We start from the raw sequence: 23176 nt of genomic DNA, 5'->3' as shown, positions 1-23176 counted from the left end.
TTATTGCTTATTTTATTGCTATTGATATTTCTATCTTATTTTCCTGATATTTACGATAGATTTTTATTATGCTCATAGTACTGGATTTCGCGATTTGTATGAGTTAAAATGTACAGAATATAATTTAAGAATGGATCTACAAATCTTGATGGATAATATAAAAGATCTTAAAAGACAACAACAATTAATGAGGCAAAATTATACACTAATGATGACTAAATATCATGTCTATCAAAGTAGGCAGTCTGCAATAGAATACTATGAAGCTGACTGCACTTTCCTTAGAAAAGAAATTAATGCCATAAGAACATCTAAAAATACTTGCTTTATAAAAAAAAAAAAAAAAAAAAAAAAGTAAAGGAATCATTGATACAAATTTTACAAAGATAACCCATAACTAGAGAGAAAAATGTATATTGGGAAGCTTGTGTTGGTAAGCCAAGAAAAACCGATAGTCAGCCCATTTAAGCCAGAAGGCTCTAAGGGTGGTCCCGGTGGTGTTCCCTCAAGTTCTTAATCTACTTATTTCTCTTTGGAAATAGGAAATTTTTGTTGAAAATCTGAATCAATGAATTCTTTATTCAAACCTAATGAATCTACCACTAGCATCCCTATAGAATCTGATAATATTAATCAAGAAGACTATAGTATATTAGATATAGAAAGAAATCTACAAGATTGGACAATTCCCGATGTTCCAAACAATCAAATATATAAAATCTCAACTTTTTCTTCTAAATTTTCATTCCTTACAAATTATACAATTAAAACAGTAGAGAAAACTATTAGTTTAAATAATGACTATGAATCATTACATCTCTTAACAAAAAAAGCTATTGATCAACACAAAAAGTAAAATTATTCTTTTATCCATATTGGATTAGTACAAGTAGCTATAAAGCCACTCACTCGAAACGGCTTAAATACCTCAGTATTGCTTTGTTTAAGAGACGGAAGACATTATAACTTTCATGATTCATTACTTGGAATGGTAGAATCCAGCTTGTTCCAAGGACCGGTCTATTTTAACTGTTATCCCAATTATTCTTTATCATTATTTGATGGTAACATTTTACACGCCTTAATACTAAATATTAAAACAAATGGCTATCAAATGATGAAAGGGTCACATGCTTTAACAGTAGTTTACAGGATTCATTATAAATTAATGAAAACAACATTAGAACCACAAGCTCTAATTACTAGCCCTAAAGGATATACATTATTATTACAATCTAGCACACAAAATTCTAGTATACAAATTCCTAAACAAATCAATTGGAATCAAGTCACACTTCCTAATGAATGGCAATTAGAAAATATCACTCCAACACCCAAGATAGAAAATAATTCTAAAGATAATCTCGAATATATAGATCAAAAAACGGATGGGACGGTTCAAATAGCTTTTCAGCCTTTCAGAAGATCTTTCTCACATTATTCCTCTCCAGCACCTTCCAATTATCATACACCCAGATTTATTCTTACATCAATTTCTAGAAATAAATCTCAAAATTTTGACACCAGATCTTTAGATCTTTTGATACTAGATCCCAAAATCTTGACACCCAGATTCGAGGGATCATTCCTGGAAACATTATTGATACACCAGTATATGCTATTAGGAATCCTGATAGAGCATCTACCTCCCAAAATCCTGAAAAAGAACCCTCTTCTCCAACGTATTCTCAAGTAGTTGGAGATGATGCCCAAATATATACCCTGAATAAAGAAGAATTTAAAATTAACAAAGAATATCTCAAACAAGATTATATGAAAAAAGAAAATAGTCACAAAAGAATAACATTTTTCTCAACCTTTACAAAAATAGAAAGAGATTATATTCAAGAAAAATATTACGAAGATTTAGAGAAAATACAGATCAATATTCCTTTCTTTACATGGTTTGAGATATATAAATCAAACCAATTATCTACCATAAACAGGACTACTAATCAATGGATTAAAAGAGAAAATAACCAAATTATTTATGAAGAATATCCCCCTTTTGAAGCCATCAAGTACAATCAAAGGAATACTCAAATTCTGGCTACACCAATAAAAAAACATAATATTGTAAATACTGAAAAAAACCTTGATAATATAATACAACAAAACAATTATACTAATTTATATTTAAAAATCATGGGTAAGCAATTAGAAAGGATTGAAACCCAAATATCTCCTATAAAACCCACTATTAAAGAAATAGAAGAAACTCCCTTATTTGTTCCTCACGAAATTCCATCCCATTTAAAATCAATATTTTCCAAAAACAAAAATGATTTATTGGAACAAATCTCTAGTAAATTAGAAAAATTAACTATTAGTAACACTGCCACCACCTCAAAACAATCACATATTAATGTATTAAGCAAAATAGACTCACCCGTAATATCTGACTCTGAAATTAGTAATATTGAAAACCAATTTAAAAATCTAGATTTACAGATAAACAAGATTAGAGGAGATCATGTTAATAACTTTTCGGCTAGAGATTCAAAACATCATGTCTCTATTACTCGTAATTGGTATTCCAGACCTACTCCACCGGATATGCAATTCGAGGAAAGAGAACATATAGTAAGATCAGCCTTCGCACCAGATGTATTATACGAATGGAATATAGACGGATTATCTGAATACGAAATACTAAATCATTTTCAAGAAATGATTATGGTAGCCAACGTCTATAAAAGTAACAGAAAAACTGATCATCAAGTAGCACACATTATTGTTACAGGATTTACTGGCCAACTAAAGGGTTGGTGGGATCATTATCTTTCATATGACGAAAGGTCACGTATATTAACAGCCTATAAATATGATGAAAATATGCAAATAATTAAAACGGAAAATGATTTACCCCTAGAAGATGCTGTCAATATATTAATATATGCATTAACTAAACACTTTGTAGGTGATCCCGTTCAATTTAAAGAAAGAACTAGTGATTTATTGATTAATCTTAAATGCCCTCAATTATCTGATTTTCGTTGGTATAAAGATGTATTTCTAACTAAAGTTATGATTAGAAATGATTGTCAACAGCCATACTGGAAGGAAAAGTTTATAGCCGGACTTCCATATTATTTCGCCCAAAAGGTACGAGAATCATTATTAAGATCAGACGGTACTAGTCCAAATCTTCATACGCACGGCCGCCATCTCCTCCCTATCCTTCACCTTGTCCTTCTGCAACTCCAAGACCTTATACGGTATTGGGATCATTACCACAAAATATTAGACCCTCTTACAATCCATTTTCACCATTAGCCTCTCCAAAATTACCAACCTATTCCAAAACTGTTTCTCCTCCTTCTCCTTCCCAAATTATTAATCCTCCATTATTATCTCAACCTTCTTCATCTCCTATTATTATCAAATCTCATTGGCATCCGGTCTTTCCTATTGAATCTGAAATACAACATCTGTCTGACCCTCAGAAATTACTTGATGTCTTTCTCCTACCGGACTGGCATTATGTTCCACAAAATATTAAGAAAACCTAGCATTTTTATGAATTTATATTAGTAGATACTGACTCAATTATTCTCTCAGAAATTCCTTGTTCCCTTCAAACTCAACCTTCTCCACCAGCGTCTCCAATTATTGCCTTTCATAAAGTCACTATTAAGCAAGTTCTCACCCTGGAACAATGGGAAAAAAATCCCTACTTGACAAGAAAATTCTCTCATCCCTATGATCCTCCTTATTATGATTATTACGATTACCAACAAGCATGGACAAAAATATTTTTAAAACAAAACAAAAATTTGCGTCATTCATGGTTCCTTCATTTTGATAAACTACAGGAAATTAAAACACTCCCGAAATGGTTCTCACTATGGTGGGAATATTATGGACCTGAACCTCTTCTCCTTCCTCTTCCCCTTCAGGAAAGTCTCCAAAATTTCATCTCACAGAATGACAGCCCACCAGCATTAAACCATTGCTCACCCCTCTTGCTCTTCTTTCTCAAAATAAAATTAAATTGGATTATGAAATAGGACATGAGTGAGACATGAGGGCTGCAAATGTCAGAGGGAGGTAAAAAGGAGACAAGAGAGATATTAGGGTTGTAAAGTATCAAAAGATTAATGGGAGAAGCAAACGGTTCACGCAAGGGAGATTTGCCAACTTAAGCCAGGCTAACATGTACAATAGAGGTTCAAGCAAGGCTATAAAAGGGGATGCCCAGACAATATTAAAGGGGACTTCTATACTTTTAGACCTTTTTGGACTAATGAAATAGAGAGAACGACGAGGAAGAGATGGATAGATCAAGAGGGATTTTTGAGACAGATAGGAAGAGCTCCAACCTTCTCTATACAGTGAGCTATGAAGATCCATGAGTGATTGTAAACATATATATTATATCGAAGACTTCCCTCCCCAAACTCTTGTAGACGTAGGCATATTGCAGAACCACGTAAATCTTGATGTCATCTCTTTTTACTTTCACAGTACTTATTTTTCATTCACCGCCATGTACGTACAAAACGCCAACGTACAGCCGCATCGGAACATTGTCAGGGGCTCCAAATAATTCACATTGCGGCACCAGGGGCATAGATTTGCCCAGACCTGCGAAACACGACATTAACAATATTTTTAATAATTTATTTTATTACATCTATTATATTTATATAAAAAATTAGAATTGTTTTACTTATGCTTTTATTGTCATTATTTAACTACCCATATATTTCAAATTGTTGTTTTTTTTTTTAATTTCTATAGGATGTATAGGATAAATCAGACATGAGAGTATCATATTCACTAGAATGATATTAGATTTTTATGTTAAGAACAAGTTTCACACACCGGTCAACGATCTCAATGAACTTATAGCACAAGAAACGTGAAGGCTTGGTGGGTGGTGAAGCACCTACGATGCATAAATCAGTTTTCTAGGCGTTTAGAGTGAGCTTTTATGTAAGAGTATGTGAGAGCGTATTTCTAACTTGAGGTTAAGCTTTTATATTTCAGGGCCAGGTCTTCCTGTGTTAGGGGTGTCCGTCTTGTGTACGAAGTACCATGCCATCACATTTAATGCGATGTGGCTTTTTCGAGTTATGTCCCCTGTGGCAGTTGGGTGAGTACGACCATTTTCTGGACACTCTCTTGTGCTCTATTCAAGAAAGAGCCTCTCCCTGAGATCTTCTGCTTGTGCTCTTTATCTTTCCATTTAATGAGGCGTGGCTTTCCTATAGATCACCTAGACAAGGTCGTGTCAGAGTGAACGTTATCCCATTTTTTCATGTTGATCATTTTTCCTGCATAGGCTCTTGCCCTCTTTCTCCTTTATCGCTTGTTGGGCCAGTTACATTTTGGCTATTGGGCTTCCTAGAGTTGGATTAAGCCCGGTCTCGTGAGAAATGAAAATATACCTTCCAATGCCAATCCATTTCTAAGGTTGGTTGAATCATATTTCTAGAAAATCTATGTTTCCAAAATATGACATTCCAAAAAATATGAATGCTAAAGGAAATGTTATATTCCCCTAGCCAAATGCCATACTAGAATTCTTGACCAAGCTGAGAGTGAAAGGGAGATAGCTACATAAAGTGGATCCAACAATATTTATAACTATTTAACTAAATTTCTCAAACAACATTAAATACTTAATATATGCTATGAAACCTACATTATGTGTTTATTTCTCTCCCACGCTTCATTCCGATATAATTCCAAAAGATATCAATTCAATACTTTTAATATAAAGTTCAATACTTTATGGCATGTCTGATTTAGATTAGATCTAGGTTCTCAAACAGCAATTTGTATCCAAATACTATACAAAAAATATTAGTTTAAATCATTTATTAAAAAAAAAGGAGAGAAAGTCAGCTTTCACCCTTTTATTTATAAAAGTAAACTGCAAGAGACACTACAGGAAAAGCTGGACCAATAAGATAAGGTTTGAAATTATGAAGCATGTATACTTGATTTATGAATGTCATGGAAAAGTAGATTATGAGAATAAATAAAGCTTTGGATCCACTAATTGAGTAAGAGCATTCCCATTGGATTCCCCATAAATTTCTTATAATTTAACTAAAAATCACATTTCCTAAAAGTTTTTCCTAAATTTTATTCATCTTTTAAAAACCTCATACATCCCATTCTCTATCCCTATCTCTATTCTATTAAATAATATTTCTCTATTCTTTTTTTATTACTTTTTTCTCTCACTTCAATTTACAATCTTAATTATTAACCTTTTTGTCTTATTATCTTGTTTTTAAATATCATATTCTACTAAATATTTATACGATTTTGACTACTAAATACAGTATTACTTTTCAAACCGAAAACCGTATTATAAAAATAGTAATTTTTTTTAATATGTCATAAAATTTTTTGTCTAATCTGTAATGGTAACATTTTTTCTCCTTTGTCTAACGGTAAGATTTTGAAGACTTTCTCAAACGATAACAATTTGAACTCCTACTTTCAACGGTAACTGAATTTATCTTTTCCAACGGTAACTTTTTTTCTCCAGTCTCAAACGGTATAATTTTTTGTTCTATATGTAACGGTAACTTTTTCCTTTATAAATACACATTCTGCCTTCATTCACATTCTCACTATATCAAGTCTCATTTATTATAAAGAACTGAAATTCTACAGTCTCTCCTGAGATCTCACTCTCTTCATCAAATGACTCGTACATTCTTTCATAAATTGCTCACATACTTATTCTCTGAAGATAAGTTGGATGTTGTTCTTAATGATGAAGCCGATGGACAGTTATCGAGGTATCGTGCCAATCGCCAACGCCGTAAGTTTATTCGACGTGATCATATTTAAGGGCACGCGCTCATATTTCGTGATTATTTCACAGAAAATCTAGTATATCCCTCGAATCTATTTCGAAGGAGATTTCGGATGAGCCGTCCCCTATTTCTCTGTATTCTAAATGAGGTAGAGTTTTACGAGTCTTATTTCGTCTAGAGAAGAGATAATGCTGAAAGACTCGGTGGTTTCTTTAAATTGCTAGAAGTATTCATAAATTTTTTCCCCAAATTGAGAGTGTTTTTGGTCTGTTCCTTGGACGGCATCAGGGTTATAATTAAGCCATGCGGAGACAAGTAACTTGTCTTCTTCGAGGGTGAAGTTCGCATCCCTGACTAATTTCCTAACGCCAATAAGATCGTTATGGGGTAGGGGTGGAGAGTCATCAATAGTCATAGGAGAGTTTCTACTTTACCCACCGTAAGTGGGGTCTAGTTGAGGATTTTCACTCAAGAGATTGGTGAAGTGCATATGTCCAGGGTCTTGTGAATCCATTTCTAAAAATGCCTTGAAATGTTATACACGTAAGCATGAAGTTTGAAGTTTTTCCAATTGTCGACTCAGGAACCAAATGATGACATCTAAGAAATTTGGCCACCTTCTTATGGCTGCAACAACCGGTTGCCACTATTTGTTGGCCGTCTGGGTTACCTAGCTATTGAGGAAATGACCATAAATTTTTTGTATCCCCACCAGGCTTTGTCATCATCACAATCGAGGGGGTTTAATTTACACATTATTTTTTTTTATCACAACATAACTTTCTCAAACAATGATACAGCAAAAAAACAATCTAATAGAACTGACCAATTCACATATTTACACAAAACAATAACCAAACAATAATGCAAATCACAATAATGCTAAATAAGAGCATTCCCATTAGGTTTCTTCATATCGAATTTATAAATAAATGTGGCTCAGAATGGTGGAAAAATTGACAGCATGAATAAGTAAGGAGCCATTCACATCGAATGGCTGCAAAACCCCACCCGAATGTCTATTGCCTTTTCTGGAAAGTACCACAAACTGCAATATGACAATTCGGGTGAGGATTACAGGCCATATCGATGGGGCCCTATTAATATTTGTGAATTAACCTGCAATATAACACCATCATCACAGCCTAATAACAGCCTCCTCCCCCGAGAGATATGAAACACTACAAATGATCCAACAAAACAACAAATTAATGAATGGATAACCACAAACAATGATAAATCACATTCCATAACCACAAACTAAACCAAATTTTACTCAAAACCAATAACCTCACAAATTTCATAAGCACAAACTTACCAAATTCTCATCAAAACCAAAAACTCCAAACATTCCATAACCACAAACTCCACCAAATTCTCTTCAAAACCGAAAACCCTATAAAATGGTTGGAAAACATTGAGAGAAACATATTAAAATAAAATAAATCTATGTGATAACATCATCAAATTCTTGACATTTCAATAGTCAACACAACCAACCACATTCACAGACAAAAACCCACCGCAGAGTATACTCAATAAGCCACAATCGCAAACCACAAACAATCCATCAACAAAATTGGTTGGACAACAATGAGAGAAACATATTTAAAAAAAAAAAAAAAATCCTTGTGAATGTTTAGATGAAGCCAAAAGGTTGGTTTCGCAATAAGAGAAACAAAGTAATTAAACAAAAAAATAGATTATTTTCTGTAAGTTTCTCGATAGCCAAACACTCAAGAGAGCTAAAATAATACAGAGAAATCAATGGCAATGCAATAATAAAAATGAGAAGCAATTTCCTCAAATAAAGTCTAAAATCATAAATCTAAACGAGAGTGAAAAAAAAAATTGAAAATCATTGTCTACATTCCCATAAGTTTCTCGGCAGACAAATAGCGAAGAGAGTCAAAATAATACAGAGAAATCAATGGTAACACAATAATAAAAATGAGAAGCGGTTTCCTCAAACAAATCCCAAAATCATAAATTTAAACGAGAGTGAAAAAAAAAATTGCAAATCATTGTCTACATTCCCATAAGTTTCTCGGCAGCCAAACAACGAAGAGAGCCAAAATAATACAGAGAAATCAATGGCAACATAAGAATAAAAATGAGAAACGGTTTCCTCAAACAAAACCCAAAATCATAAATCTAAACAAGAGTGAAAAAAAAAAAAAACAAAATGCAATCAGTGAAAGTGACCCATAACTTTCTCGACAGCCAAACAACGAAGACATCGCCGATAAACACACATAGTTGGAGACCTTCTATTGAAACTTACCTTGATCATAGCGTTGGGAGGAAGAAAAATGGGAAGAGAGAAATAGAGATGAGAGAGATATTCCAAGAAAAATACAAGAAAATGAGGAAAAATGAGGGAAGAGAGAAATGGTTTTGATTTTGAAGAAACCGAAATCAAACTTACAAAAATTGACGATGGAGATGAGCTGTGTTCGTTGGTGTTGTGAGGGAAGGGCCAACAGAGAGAAAATGTTTCCGCGGGATGAAGAAGATATTAGATGGGGTTGTATAGTAATTCTCCATATATGAGATGGGGGATAACTGTAGATACCGTAAATACAAACAGTAAAATAGAAATTAGGATGAAGAGAGCTTTTCTCTAAAATGTTAAAATTATTTCTAAATTATGAAGATGGAGAGCCGAATGGAAATGCTTTAATATCGTGGTAATAGTAGAGAAATATTAGGTTTAATATAAAGGAAGGCCCATCATGACCCATGCCTAGGCTAGCGTGTAGTATATGATATCAATACTAGCAGCAACACTTTTTTTTTTATTTTTTCACCATTCGTGGGGTCCGTTTGTGTGCCAATCATTTCTGTAAAATAGAATAAAAAAAAAATTATACTTACACCAAAATTTACTGAGTACATGTCATTTAAGTTTATAGTTTAGAGTTATTCTATTTATAAATTAGAGGTAAAATATCGATTTGTAAATCAAATAATGTCAAGTTAATCACGTATCTTATCTTCTATATTGATTTATAAATAGAATTTTTCTGTACTATATACTTTAAAAAGATGAACAAAATTATAAGTAATTTTTTTCATTTTTAAAGACAAAAAATTGTTCTCTCTCAAGTGATTTTTTAATTAGTACAGAGGGGTATATGTTAATCAAACTACCGCTGAGGTTGTACACCAAATAAATAATCAAAGTTTTTATAAAAGTTATAAGCTATATCCTAAATAATGATGGCATAGTTTGGTTAACTAACATTTTCAAAATTTTTTAATTTTTTTAAATCAAACCAAACATCTTCAAGTCTCAACTTTTCTCTTTTAACTTCTCTATTTCAACTTTTCATTCAATCATTATATAAATACAAAAAATGTTAATTACACTTTGTTCTTTCGAATTTTTACTCAATTCACAATGTGTCTCTAAAACTAATAATTGCATCAAAGTGGACCCGCTTACTTTCAAAACCTATCAATCTCCCATTTCGTCTACCAGAAGTGTCAAATGTAACGAAACGTGCCTCCACGTGCTGCTCACGTGCATAACATTCACTGCAAAGATATAATTTTTATTTAATTTATTATCATTGACTATATAAAATATAAAATAATATATGCTATCAATTAATAATAAATCATACATGAATAACCATATACAAATTTATTTGATACCTAAGTTGCAAGCAAGTATGAATAATCTATGTACACAATGAAATTATTTGATATTCATTAACCATATATAAAATGTATGATATTATTAATAATTATGTATACTAAAGAGTAAAGTCTAAGTTAGTAAGTTGTAACTATTCATCATTTTCTCCAGACCGATGTTGGTCCGGTCCTATCAGTTCGTTCCGGCCTAATTATTTTATTATTATTTTCATATTTTATTTTTCAAATAAATTAATAAAAAATTTATTTAAATTACTAAATTAAAATTAAGTGAATTATTAATGTGAATTATATAACTAACTCATTAAAAAAATATTTTACTATAATTATATTTATGATGTTGATAGTTACTACTTATTAATTTAGACTTTACTCTTTAGTATGCATAATTATTAATAATATCATACATTTTATATATGGTTAATGAATATCAAATAATTTTATTGTGTACATAGATTGTTCATACTTGCTTGCAATTTACGTATTAAATAATTTTATATATGGTTATTCATGTATGATGTATTAACTATTTACATATAATGACATAAATTATCATATGATTTATGATTTATTATTAATTGATAGCATATATTATTTTATATTTTATATGGTCAATGATGATAAATTAAATAAAAATTACATATTTGTAGTGAATGTTATGCACATGAGCAGCACGTGGAGGCACTTTCTATTACATTTGGCGCTGCTGGTAGACGGAAGGGGGATTGATAAGTTTTGAAAGTAATCAGATCCACTTTCATGCAATTATTAGTTTTGGAGCACATTGTAAATTGAGTGAAAGTTTGAAGAGACAAAGTATAATTAACCCATACAAAAATCAATTGAACTTTTACAAACCTTAATAAAAATACTCTTAAAAGAATTATTTTCAAATAAATTTTCTTCAACTTTACCTATTCATATTCACAAAACTTCAATACAGAATATTTATTTTATTTTTTTAAAAGTTATTCACATCATTCTCTTTCATTTCTCAAAATTCAATCATAATTTAAAAGAATTCTCAAACATTCTCCTTATAGTCTAATATTGTTGTTTTTTTAAATCTCACTAGAGTAAATGGAAGAGATATATGGTTCGATGTTAAAGTTGTTGGGCCTTTCATTGACTTTGCACATTTATATAAATGTTCATTTCCTTTAAACAACTCTCAATTATGACAAAAATCTATCGTGAGGACAAGCCAAAACAAAACATCTTTAAGTGGTTATAAAAAAGAAAAAATCTATTTACAACCGGCCAGGAAAACCGCTTAGACATTCCGCCTCACATGGCCAAATTAAAGTACATTTATTGTCTTTTCGTCAGTTCCTTCAATTTCTCACAGAATTGCTGAGAAAATGATAGGATTTTTTATCACTTCGTCATAGAAAACTTTCTGTGAGCTTTGTAAAAGTGAATTTCTTTTCGATTGTTTTAGGAAAAAAAAAACGTCATCTTGAAAGATGAAAAAAAAAAAAAAACTCATTGCACCCATATATAGGATCACCGATTCGGTAGGTCTTTTCTGTTCTTTCTTGTGCGCGGTGATTGAAAGCGACGAAGTTACCTGAGCTCATGGAAGTCGTACCTGTGAAGAACAATGAATCAAAGAATTTCAAAACTCTATTCTCATTCTATTCCAGCCATCTATGATCTACCTCTTTATTTTTCCTACTTGTTTTACATTTATTTTTTGCATGTCTTGTTTGGTTGTCAAGAAAGTGGAAGAAAAGTATTTCGGAATTGGCATTTTATCCTTTTTTTTTTTTTTTTTTTTCTTTTTCTTTTCTGGGATAGTGAAAAACACTACTAAATTGGATCTGTTGGTGAAAAATAAAACTTTGGTGTAAAAGCTTTCCTTTTCTTTAACCTAGGAAAGAGCTTTCTTCAAGTTTGAGGCTCAGGCGTTTTTTCTCTTATTTTAAGTGTGTTTACCTTTTTTTTTTTTTTTTTATTTAAATATATTGGCTGATACATCAACAGATTACTCGGCGGTTTCCCACCGTCGATTGTACGTAGCAGAGCTGGACTTCTCGTCTTCTACCCATCCAATTCTTGTTTATTTCCTACACGCTCTTTTACAGATTAATTTTATGGTGGATGCAACTTATAATACAGAGATGGTGCGAAAGAAATACAAAGATATCATAAACTTTTTTTGTATATAATTGGTACCGGTGTTCGAGAACAAACTCTCGACTAATTCCAAATGTGCACGAGCCCTCCTCGACAAGAAATTTTCTGTAAGTGCGATATCTACATTAAAAACTTTACTGGAATATACATTTTTCTGACTATAAATCCTAGATATTTTGCTTCAAAGTTCAACATGCATCTGGCTCGGTCGGACCTAGCACATAGCTGTTAGAAGCGGAAAAACAGACTCCAAGAAACTCCTTGAAATGTTCGAGTTCACACCACGAGTTACCAAAATCGCATCGATACATGGTTCTCCCCGTAATCACTATACTAATCTTTGAAAGTTTTCCATTCAAGATATGATTGCACCCTTTTTTGGAAGACTTTGACTACATTTAAGGCTTTACAGGCGGCTACAAAAGTAGAAAAACCAAACTTGGTAGGTCTTAAATTTCCCATTATATGAATATTAATGTTGCTCCTTTGAAAAAAATGTCCAAAAAGGCATATTTTTTTGAAGTTTCAAGTTGCTGTTCACACGAAACTAATCGTCGATCGATGTCACTCGAACGATGTTGTGTTTCACATAATGAGATTGAGGATTCTCACCCAACCGAAGAGTCCTCATAATACTCTGTTCCTCTGCCTCGCACCAGCACCAATATTTCACAAAGTTTCTGCTTCTCCAAAGTAATGGAGCTTCATAACCTAAAGTTAAGCGTATTATGCTCCACGTACTTTCTCGTGATTCTTCCATTTTCTTTAAGTCTACTATGCTTACAATCAGCCACGGCCAGTACCGTTGTCTTCCCAACAAATGAGACCGATCGTTTGGCTTTGCTGAAATTCAAAGAATCGATCACCAATGATCCACGTAACATCTTGAGCTCCTGGAATGCTTCTTCTGCACCCCACTTCTGCAAATGGCCGGGAGTTTCATGCGGCCGCAAGCATCAAAGAGTGACCGCCTTGCAACTCCAAGGCTATTCTTTGCACGGATCCATATCACCTTATGCTGGCAATCTCAGCTTTCTTTCGTCTGTCAACCTCCGAGAAAACTTCTTAGGCGGAGAAATTCCGGCAGAAGTTACTCGTTTGTTCCGCCTGAAAGATCTCTACCTCAGCAACAACTCATTCACGGGGGAAATTCCACGCAGCTTGACCAACTGTCCTGAACTCAGAGTCATTGATCTGGAAAGGAACAAATTTACGGGGAGAATTCCTGACGAACTGGGCTCTTTGAAGAGGCTCGAGATGCTAGTGTTAAGCTCAAATAACTTGACAGGAGGCATCCCGCCTTCTTTGGGAAACGTTTCTTCAATCCGAGGACTCTACTTAGGGGATAATAATTTCTGGGGAAATATTCCAGAGGATATAGGGCGTTTGCAGAGGTTATATTTCTTCAGAGTTTCAAGCAATAATCTGTCTGGTACAATCCCTTCTGCCCTTTACAATATATCAACTATGAGCATCCTCTCAACTGCCGATAACCGATTTGATGGAACTCTTCCCGCCAACATAGGCCTCACTCTCCCTAATCTGCAGTTTTTGGCAATGAATAGGAATAAGTTCTCTGGCCCAATCCCCGTTTCTCTATCCAATTCTTCTCAGCTTGTGACACTTCTTCTCTACCGAAACAATTTTGTAGGACAAGTTCCAAATCTGGGAAACCTACTTCATCTCCGGTGGCTAGCTTTTCATGCGAATAATCTAGGAAATAATTCATCTAAGGACTTGGATTTCCTAGATTCTTTGGGAAACTGCACCAAACTGGAAATGCTTTATTTTTCCAAGAACCATTTTGGAGGTAGTTTACCCAACTCTATAGGAAATTTGTCCATGCTGCTCACAGAACTAGATCTTGCAGGTAATCAAATATCAGGAATTCTTCCTGCAGCATTAGAGAACCTCACCAACTTAACTTCCTTAAACATGGCACAAAACCTATTGACAGGCAGCATCCCTACTTATTTTGGGAAGTTTCAAAATCTGGAAGGATTGAGTTTGGATGGAAATAGATTCTTGGGGCTGATACCTTCCTCTATAGGCAACCTCACCCGATTGGTCACACTTAACTTATCACAAAACAAATTGGAAGGAAGCATTCCATCAAGTTTTGGCAACTTCAAAGGTTTGCAAAGGTTGGATATTTCAGAAAATTCCCTTAGTGGAGCCATACCCATAAACATTCTTTCTTCCCAATTACTGGTACTCAACTTATCACACAACTCACTAACCGGCACCCTACCTGTGGAAGTAGGAAATTCAAGAAATATTTATCGATTGGATGTCTCTAAAAACAACTTTTCTGGTGAGATTCCGAGAACTCTTGCAAATTGCTTGAGCTTGGAGTACCTTTACCTACAGGGTAATTCATTTCTAGGAAACTTACCTCCGTCTTTGGCTTCTTTGAAAGGCCTTCAGTATTTAGATCTTTCACAAAACAATTTTTCAGGAATGATTCCTAAAGATCTACAGGAACTATCTGTTTTATTATATTTGAATCTTTCCTCCAATAATTTGGCGGGTGAGGTACCGACGGGAGGAATATTCCGCGATGCAAGCAGACTATCAGTGACAGGAAATAAAGAGCTTTGTGGGGGTGTACCGGACCTGCAACTACAACCATGCGATATCAAAGTTAAGAAGAAACGAGGAAAATCCCATGCTTTCAAGATAGCAATCATAGTTAGTAGTGGGATTTTATCTTTGATAATAATATCGTGCTGTCTTGTTCTTTATAGGAGGAGAAATTCGGAAAAGAAATTGACTTCAATACATTCAAAATCTGACCTTCTTTCCAGGGTTTCGTACAAGGAGCTTTATCAGGTGACAGGCGGATTCTCTCCCAACAATTTAATTGGAAGTGGTGGTTTTGGCTGTGTGTATAGAGGAATTCTTCGTCACGAAGAGAGGATGGTTGCTGTCAAGATCTTGAAGCTTGAACAAAAAGGAGCTTCCAAGAGTTTCATGGCTGAATGCAATGTTTTAAGAAATATACGACATCGGAATCTTGTCAAAATCTTAACATGTTGCTCTAGCGTGGACTACAGTGGTAATGAATTCAAAGCAATTATTTACGAATACATGCCAAATGGAAGCTTAGAGAAGTGGCTGCATCCAGATATAGACAATGGAAATCAGTCAAGAAATCTCAACCTTCTTCAAAGACTGAATACTGCTATTGATGTCGCATCCGCACTGCATTATCTTCACGACCACTGTGAAACACCCATCGTTCATTGTGATCTAAAGCCAAGCAATGTTCTTCTTGATGATGACATGATTGCTCATGTAAGTGATTTTGGTTTGGCAAGGCTCCTCTCTCCAACCAATCATCTTTCTCACAATCAAACCAGCACAACCGGGATAAAGGGTTCTGTCGGCTACGCCGCTCCAGGTAAATTAATCGTGACTTTTGTTTTTTGTTTTTAAAATCTAGTTAGCAAGCATTGCGGTCTGTGATTTTTATCAAATTAAGGAAAGACCATGTTTAGCTCCCCCAAATACTTAACTTCGTTTTCATTGCTACATTTATACATGCATGCAAGCACGAACATTAATCCCTTTTAACCATCGATTTCTCAAAAACATTCTCCAAATTTTGATTTTAGACTGTAAATCACATCTTATAACCATCATCATTTCATCTTCTTCTCAGATGGTATTTTATATTATTTCCATTGTTTGTTGTCATCTTAAAAGGATTACAAATACCTAATTAAACATGCATGTAACAACTTTGGATGTTAAATCCCATACCTTTTAAATCACATTTATTAAGCAGCTAGCTACATGAAATCATCCTTACTTTCACTATGAATGTGAAATGTTTGAAGTGCAGAGTACGGAATGGGTGGTGAGGCATCAACACAGGGAGATGTATATAGCTATGGGATATTTGTGCTGGAGATGTTCACAGGAAAGAAACCCACTGATGAAATGTTTGAAGACAGTTTCAACCTCCATAATTTTGTCAAGATGGCATTGCCAGAGAAACTTGTACAGATTGTGAGCCCAAAGCTTCTCACAACAAGAGAAGTTGATGAAATAGCAGCAGCAACAAAAGAAGATAACTACAAGTACAATGATCATGACAATGATATTGAGGAGGAAGAAAGCCAGATGAACCCAAATGTTCAGAAGTGCTTACTGGCAGTTCTGCAGATCGGCCTTGCTTGTTCATTAGAACCTCCAAAAGAGAGAATGAATATGGAAGATGTGACTAGGCAACTGCATCGAATAAAAAATGCTTTTCTAGGTTTTGGGATCTCTGGATAAGATCCCCATGTAAACTATGTCAATGTTATATGCTAGTGCTAGCCTTAATTCTGAAACCTTTCAGTTTCCAAATAATTATTGATGATCAGAAATTTAATAAGACTTTCTCAGACGAAGTTATAATTTTAGAAGTTAATTAGCATTATTGTAGAAGCATTAAAATTTTATTTGCCAGTGCTGTTATTACCATTAGGAAACTTAAAAGATTATAATTATTTTATGGGTTTTAAATATTATAATATTTTATTTTATCAGATAATATCGTATTATTAAAATTATTTATATAATATGGTGTTCGGGGGCAGTTAATAATAGTCATTCCCTTTGAGTTTTGACTTTTGGTTCGAGCCTTATCCTAGAGAGAGAGCAAGCGGAGGAGCACAGGCACAGCACGCTGGGCGCTCTAAATTTTTCTGATACTGAATAATTATTGAACAAAGCAAACAATGGTGTCGACGGTACTTTCAGTTTCCTCGCTGCTAGTTCAGTCTTCTTTCTGCTGCAGTTTTCCTGGCTCGCCGAAACCTAAAATCTTTGCCAAGCAAAGCCGTGCCCTCGCTCTCAATTGGTTCTCGTCGCACCGCCGATTTAACCGGTCCATTTCCGGTAGAGCACTGCGCTCAGTTTGCTTTTTCAATGCTGGAGATAAGTCTAAAGGCGATCTTCAAGAAAAGGTACGCTTCTCCAGCTCCAAACGACCACAATCAGTTTCGGTAAAGAAAAGATAAAGAAAACGTACCGTAAAATCAGGATACATACTCCAAATTCAATTTGTTACCTTTTTAGTCTTAAAAGGATGCTTAAACAAAAACGAATACCCTATGGTAATTTTGTTCAGGAAACTGGGTTGGACTGGCCCATTTTGAAGCGATGGGATGTGCCCTGGGAATGGCAAACCGTTTCCTTGACTTCGCTTGCTTGCGGATTAAGGTTGCATTTTTTTCCCCTTTGTGTGCGTGCTGAAAGATTGTGAAACAAACTATCTATGCGTATTGTCTGTGGCGTTTCTTTGGTTTTTGACAAGGAATGAAATTAATTTTGTTTCCCAGGCAGTTTTGTTTTGACAGGGTTGGTAGAGGCAGCGGCTATACCATATCTAGGACTTCGCATTGAGGAGCTAAGTTTAGACGAGAAGGCAGAGATACTGTTTTTAGATCAGGGGTATTGGTCATCTTTTGTCATTGTTTGGTTCTGCTTCAGAAGCTCTTTATGCTTGGGACCTGATCTTTATTTTTGGGTCCGTGCACTTACCCTTGACCATGTTTTGGAAAGCGGGATTTCCCTAACACACCTTAATTGAGTTGAAAATTGTATGTTTTTTGCTGCAGAATGTAAGACATTCTACATGGGATTCATGAAATTTTAAATACTAAATTATGCAAACTGTTCGACGACCCACCCACCCCCCCACCCCCCAAAATCATTGCAGTGTTGCCTATCAGTGAAGCAGATGATCACCTTTGTTTGCAAAGTTCCTGATTTTCCTCTCGGGATATATAATGTGGGATTTAGAAGCCTGAAATTGGTCTGACTTTTTTACTTGTTGCTTTTGCAGAATTACTACTGCAGTTGTGCTTGGAATTATGTATAGCGTTGCCAACACTTTTCAACCACTCCCTGAAGACGTTTTTCGATATGGTATCAGTCTTATCATATTTTCTGTTTCTCTAACCTAATGCAATTTTGTACTTTCTCTTTGTTGATTGCCGATCTCACCCGCGGGGTATGTTCCTTGTTCTAGGCTGCAAATCCATTAACTAAAAAAAATAGCAAATGAAGTGGTTTCTATACCAAATTCAATTGAATCTCTCAATGATATATTTTTTTGATAAGTAAAGAGAAGGTGTTGAATCTCTCAATGATATACTGATTTAGATGGTAAATATTCATCATTGGCAGCTATGCGGTTTGTTATCAGCTAATCTGTTTATTTGGACCCATATTCTCAATCTGTTGAAAATAATATTAATCAATTGTTTCAGATTGGAGGGAACCTTTTAGTCTACGGAAAGGGTGGCTCTTGTGGGCAGGGTTCGGTCTTGTTGGTGCTCTAACAGCCATTGCATTGACAGGAGCTGCCATGTCCTTTTTCAGTGGTGAGAGCCCACAAAGAGAGGTTAGGGATTGATATGGAACTTCATTGTTTTTTTCTATTATTTCATTTTCGGGCACAGACAAAATGATCCTTTGATTTTTCTTTGTTTATGTAGTGAGCTACTTGTTCCAAATTTGTAGAATTAAATACCAAGGAGTAACATCTCCTCTAATCTCGTATCATTACTATCAATATGGTTGACTCATCAGGGTGCAACCTAGTGGTCAAAGGGCAGGCTTGGGATGAGCTGGACTTATATGCCCTAGGTTTAATTCTGCATTAGGAGTTCCCCTAGATTATTTGACACGGTTTTGACGGGTGGGGTTGTATATCCCCATTGGTTTACATCCTGGGGTTGGGTTTGAAGGGCTGTGCCTTGGCGAAGTTTCATGCTGCTAAGAAAGCAAATTACCAACATGGGCTTTTCCTTCGAGTCATTCTTTGGAAAAGATCCATTATGGAATATTGCTCTCCTTTTCCAATTATTTGTTGTCTGAATGAGCTTCCTCTTGTCATGTTCTTGAAGAGAATTATTTTTAAAAAAAAATTCAATTCAACTACCATGTTTATAAAAATTACTAGGATGCTTCTGGATTATTTCTGTTGGACTTAATTTTTGTAACTTGGTTTCAGACTGATGCTCTAGTTCGCTTGCTCCCACTAATCGGATCTTCAAGTATTAGGTATCTCAAGAAAAACTTCATAGTTGTGCATGTTCTGGCTACATCCATACCAAGCTCATAAAAGACTTGCCATCATTGGGAGTCGAGAATTGACCACTTCAATTGATCATATTATTTGTAGCACTGCTTGCTTAGTGGGCATCACTGGTGTCTTTGCTCCAGTTCTTGAGGAGACTGTGTTTCGGGGATTTTTTATGATGTCCATGACTAAGTGGTATGGTTCTTTTTTGTTCCCAGTAATCAAATTTTCTTTTAATCTTGCATGATATAAGAAAGAATATTATGTTGTTTGAAAACGTGGTGTTTATTATATGCCTAGCACTATTGGTTATTATATTGCTTCCAAACTCACACATGATACTTAACAACAAACTCCCAGGTCAAAGAATTTAGAAAATTTTCTTGCCTCTATATGCCAGTCATTTTTTGTAACCTATGATTTGCTGGCATAAATTGAGTTGGTGAAGTTACTCATAAAAAAAAAATTGAGTTGGTGAAGACCTATTCTACGTTGTCTACTATAATTTTGTAAATTATTCTTACAATGGAAGTTATAGATCTATGATAAGTTCTTGTCAATAAGCTCTTGCTCAAATAGCAACTGCTCCTCCATAAGAATCAGGAAGGTTGTGGTCGTGGGTTCAAAACTTGAACTGGCTACATGCTTAGACATACTATCATTAAATAGGGAAAAAAAAAAGGTACCTGAGACATTACTTAGGCTGAATCTGATAAAAGATGGATGGAGAAATTGGGGAGAGTGCTCTGAAATTATGTGCTCAGGAAATGCATGAATAAAAGGGAAACATCTTTTAAAACTAATATAGGGGCATGATGTCATTTTTTATGGACGATTTCACTGTTAAGTTAGATTCTTGTAATACGAAAATATTGGAATTTTGATGAGATGGATAGCGGCAATACAAGACATATAGGACTAGATATGATTGCATTTTAAAGAAACTGTATACATTGATGACAAGGCAAAAGAAGGTTGGAATGGTTGTGCTCTGTATAATGAAGACTGATTGGTGAAGTAGTTTGCCATGATGGGACACCGGCTGGAGGTACTACAAGAGCAAGGGAAAAGTAGTAATGATTTGGTCCTAGACTGGGAAAGGTCTTGCTGCAGAAAACTTCCAGGAATAACTCTCATAAAGAATGATGAAATAAAATGTTCATGAGATAAATACCACATTGTTGGGATAAGCGTTAGTGGAATAGATATAGTTCTGTTATCATGCATTTTCGTCACAGCTTCCATCCCCCCTTTTCCATATAAAAACTTCATCTTTTCTGCATCCATAATTTTTCCTTTGATACCTGATCATCGTCAAAGCCTCAGATCCATATGCCTTAGCAGGGGATGGGTTGAACTTCGTTGCTTTTGATTAGGATCATTACTTGTGATTATTGACTAGCCACTTTTAAATGCTTTTTTTTTTTTTTTTTTCGTCTTCTATTATTATTTTTGGCAGGGTACCTACACCAGTAGCTGTCATTATAAGTGCAGCTGTATTTGCACTAGCACATCTCACACCAGGACAGTTCCCCCAGTTGTTTGTGCTAGGTAACATGTTTACCCTCTTAGCAGATTCGAAAGACGTGTATAGTTGCGTTCAATATCACCATGTTTTAAGTTTACTTGTTTCTATTGTAAAACACAAATGTTCGCCCAGAGCATCAAACTTATTGCTCGCGAGAGATATCAATGCGTCCATATATTATGAAGAAACCAACGCTACCTTTTGATTCCTGCAGGGACTGCTTTGGGATTTTCATATGCCCAAACACGTAATCTTCTAACACCCATCACAATACATGCTTTTTGGAACTCAGGAGTCATATTGCTTCTCACATTTCTCCAGGTAAGTTTTTTATTTCTTTCATCGTATAAGTTTGCTTGTTAACACTTGATCATGGACAACCATGCATAGATGTATTTAATTGCAGACGAACTTTACATGTTTTTTATTTGTGTCAAGTGCTAAATCTACTTGTGGTTTTTTTTTGGTACAGCTTCAAGGCTACGATATCAAGGAATTGCTGCAAGCAACCTGATAGGGATTTTCGTTGATATTGAAGCTTGTGCAGACTACTCTCTTAAGGTTTATTTACCATGGAACCGTACAGATTTTTGTCCCCCCCTCCCGTCTTTGTTTTATATATACACCCACACTTATCTCCTTTCTTCATTCTTTGTTGTACAAGTGATCAAGACTAGGAGAACAACTGACGGAAGCTAGTGAATACATTCTAAAAGTTGGTTCTTCAATTCTTAGATATGAGCATTGATTTTTTAGCAGGATTTTCTTATTACTAACTTCCTTCATCGTGTATCACTCCATGATGAGTTTTTATATGTTTTTACCCCTTAAGCCGGTGACATTATACAGAAACATGTAGCTTTCGGTTTTTTCTGAACACAGTTTCTGGAATTTAGAGTTCATATAATTAGTGCAGCTTCCTTCCAATGGAAGCTATTTGATTCGGTGCCTCAAGTTATCTGTAGATCTATGTTGTATTACTTGACGTGTTTCAGCCTGTTACCCAACCACCCGGAATCAGAAAGCATGGAGGGAGGCACTGTCCTGAAAATTAATGTCAGTGGCTCAGATAGTGCATTGGAAAATTTGATAAAGTGGAATGCATGAAGATTTCTATTCTTGATCAATTGCAGGACTTGAAAGTGGTGACTTTGATCTGACCACCGACCTACCGATTCGGATTTTTAAGTCGGGAAAATCTTCTAGAAAACCTTTGAATTTGCCGTGACTTGAATAGTTGCTCTACCTGGTGTAATCTTTATGCTCTCTTTGGGGGCAATGCCAAACACCAAAAACCCCTTCTTTTTTTCCCTCGGTGAAAGGGGTTTGAGATTTGAAGGTTTTGGGTTAGGGATTTATGGGATAAGGACACTGCGTATCAAGCATATTGCAGTGTTAGCTCAGAAAAGGAAGGATCATATGGTAGGTAGTGTTGGTAATAACATTATTCCCTGCAGGATCGTCGCTCGCAATCAAAACAAGGGCAAGGATCCATGGCGTTTGAGATTTTCAAACAATACTTTCTTTCTTGTCAACTTAAATGCTGTGCAAGAAATTTTCAATAACTCTCATACGAACCCACATAGGGAATCTCTTACATGCATGGACAAAGAAATACTATTGAACAATCATTGGCAGGCTTCACTCCAATAGATCTGCACCGACGGCCGCTCTGCCTGGGCTCGCACCCCAGGTTTTGCAGCGATCGCCGCGCCCTCCTACTCATCGGGGTCTGGCACTTTCCCTGACGGCCGGGTATAGGTTGCGACATTATATATATGCTCATGTATCCCACTCAATTTGCTATAATCTTCCTGTTAACACATGCAAGATACATTCCGTTTGCTCCAAACCTTTTGCAAATCATTTGATGATGTGTTTGAGCCATGCATCATGAGTTCCTTTATAATTAATGAGTAGAAAAACTATTCTGTACTGAGCCACCCGCCCCCATCAGCTCAAAAATAAGCTATAACGTATCTT

At 35.0% G+C, this 23176-nt stretch overlaps 2 protein-coding genes across 3 annotated transcripts; both read left to right on the top strand.

The window, feature by feature from the left end:
• The first annotated feature begins 13206 nt into the window (after nt 1-13206).
• Nucleotides 13207-16960, top strand: LOC121254124 (probable LRR receptor-like serine/threonine-protein kinase At3g47570). The gene is made up of 2 exons (XM_041154089.1): nt 13207-15987; nt 16432-16960. The coding sequence occupies exons 1-2, from the start codon at nt 13281-13283 to the stop codon at nt 16866-16868; spliced, it is 3144 nt and encodes a 1047-aa protein (XP_041010023.1). The 5' UTR covers nt 13207-13280; the 3' UTR covers nt 16869-16960.
• Nucleotides 16961-17179: 219 nt separating this feature from the next.
• Nucleotides 17180-21921, top strand: LOC121256192. Of its 2 annotated transcripts, XM_041156864.1 has the most exons (11): nt 17180-17542; nt 17707-17798; nt 17922-18029; nt 18424-18506; nt 18851-18984; nt 19597-19646; nt 19768-19860; nt 21125-21216; nt 21408-21514; nt 21666-21754; nt 21858-21921. In XM_041156864.1, exons 1-10 carry the CDS (start codon nt 17315-17317, stop codon nt 21705-21707), a joined length of 1029 nt encoding a protein of 342 aa, XP_041012798.1. In that variant the 5' UTR covers nt 17180-17314; the 3' UTR covers nt 21708-21754; nt 21858-21921. The 2 variants fall into 2 exon arrangements, with proteins under 2 accessions (XP_041012798.1, XP_041012797.1); XM_041156863.1 differs by having other exon boundaries at nt 21666-21921.
• Nucleotides 21922-23176: the final 1255 nt, after the last annotated feature.

This window comes from Juglans microcarpa x Juglans regia, chromosome 3D (genome assembly GCF_004785595.1).
Source record: "Juglans microcarpa x Juglans regia isolate MS1-56 chromosome 3D, Jm3101_v1.0, whole genome shotgun sequence".
NCBI lineage: Eukaryota > Viridiplantae > Streptophyta > Magnoliopsida > Fagales > Juglandaceae > Juglans > Juglans microcarpa x Juglans regia.
This window is presented reverse-complemented; position numbering and strand designations above follow the sequence as displayed.

Bases quoted from the DNA above. Each gene is read 5' to 3' on its own strand.
- LOC121254124 (XM_041154089.1), top strand. From the start codon at position 13,281: ATGGAGCTTCATAACCTAAAGTTAAGCGTATTATGCTCCACGTACTTT. The intron at 15,988-16,431 runs GTAAATTAATCG...TTTGAAGTGCAG, and splicing joins TGTCGGCTACGCCGCTCCAG to AGTACGGAATGGGTGGTGAG.
- LOC121256192 (XM_041156864.1), top strand. From the start codon at position 17,315: ATGGTGTCGACGGTACTTTCAGTTTCCTCGCTGCTAGTTCAGTCTTCT. The intron at 17,799-17,921 runs GTTGCATTTTTT...TTTCCCAGGCAG, and splicing joins TCGCTTGCTTGCGGATTAAG to TTTTGTTTTGACAGGGTTGG. The intron at 18,030-18,423 runs GTATTGGTCATC...TTGCTTTTGCAG, and splicing joins ATACTGTTTTTAGATCAGGG to AATTACTACTGCAGTTGTGC.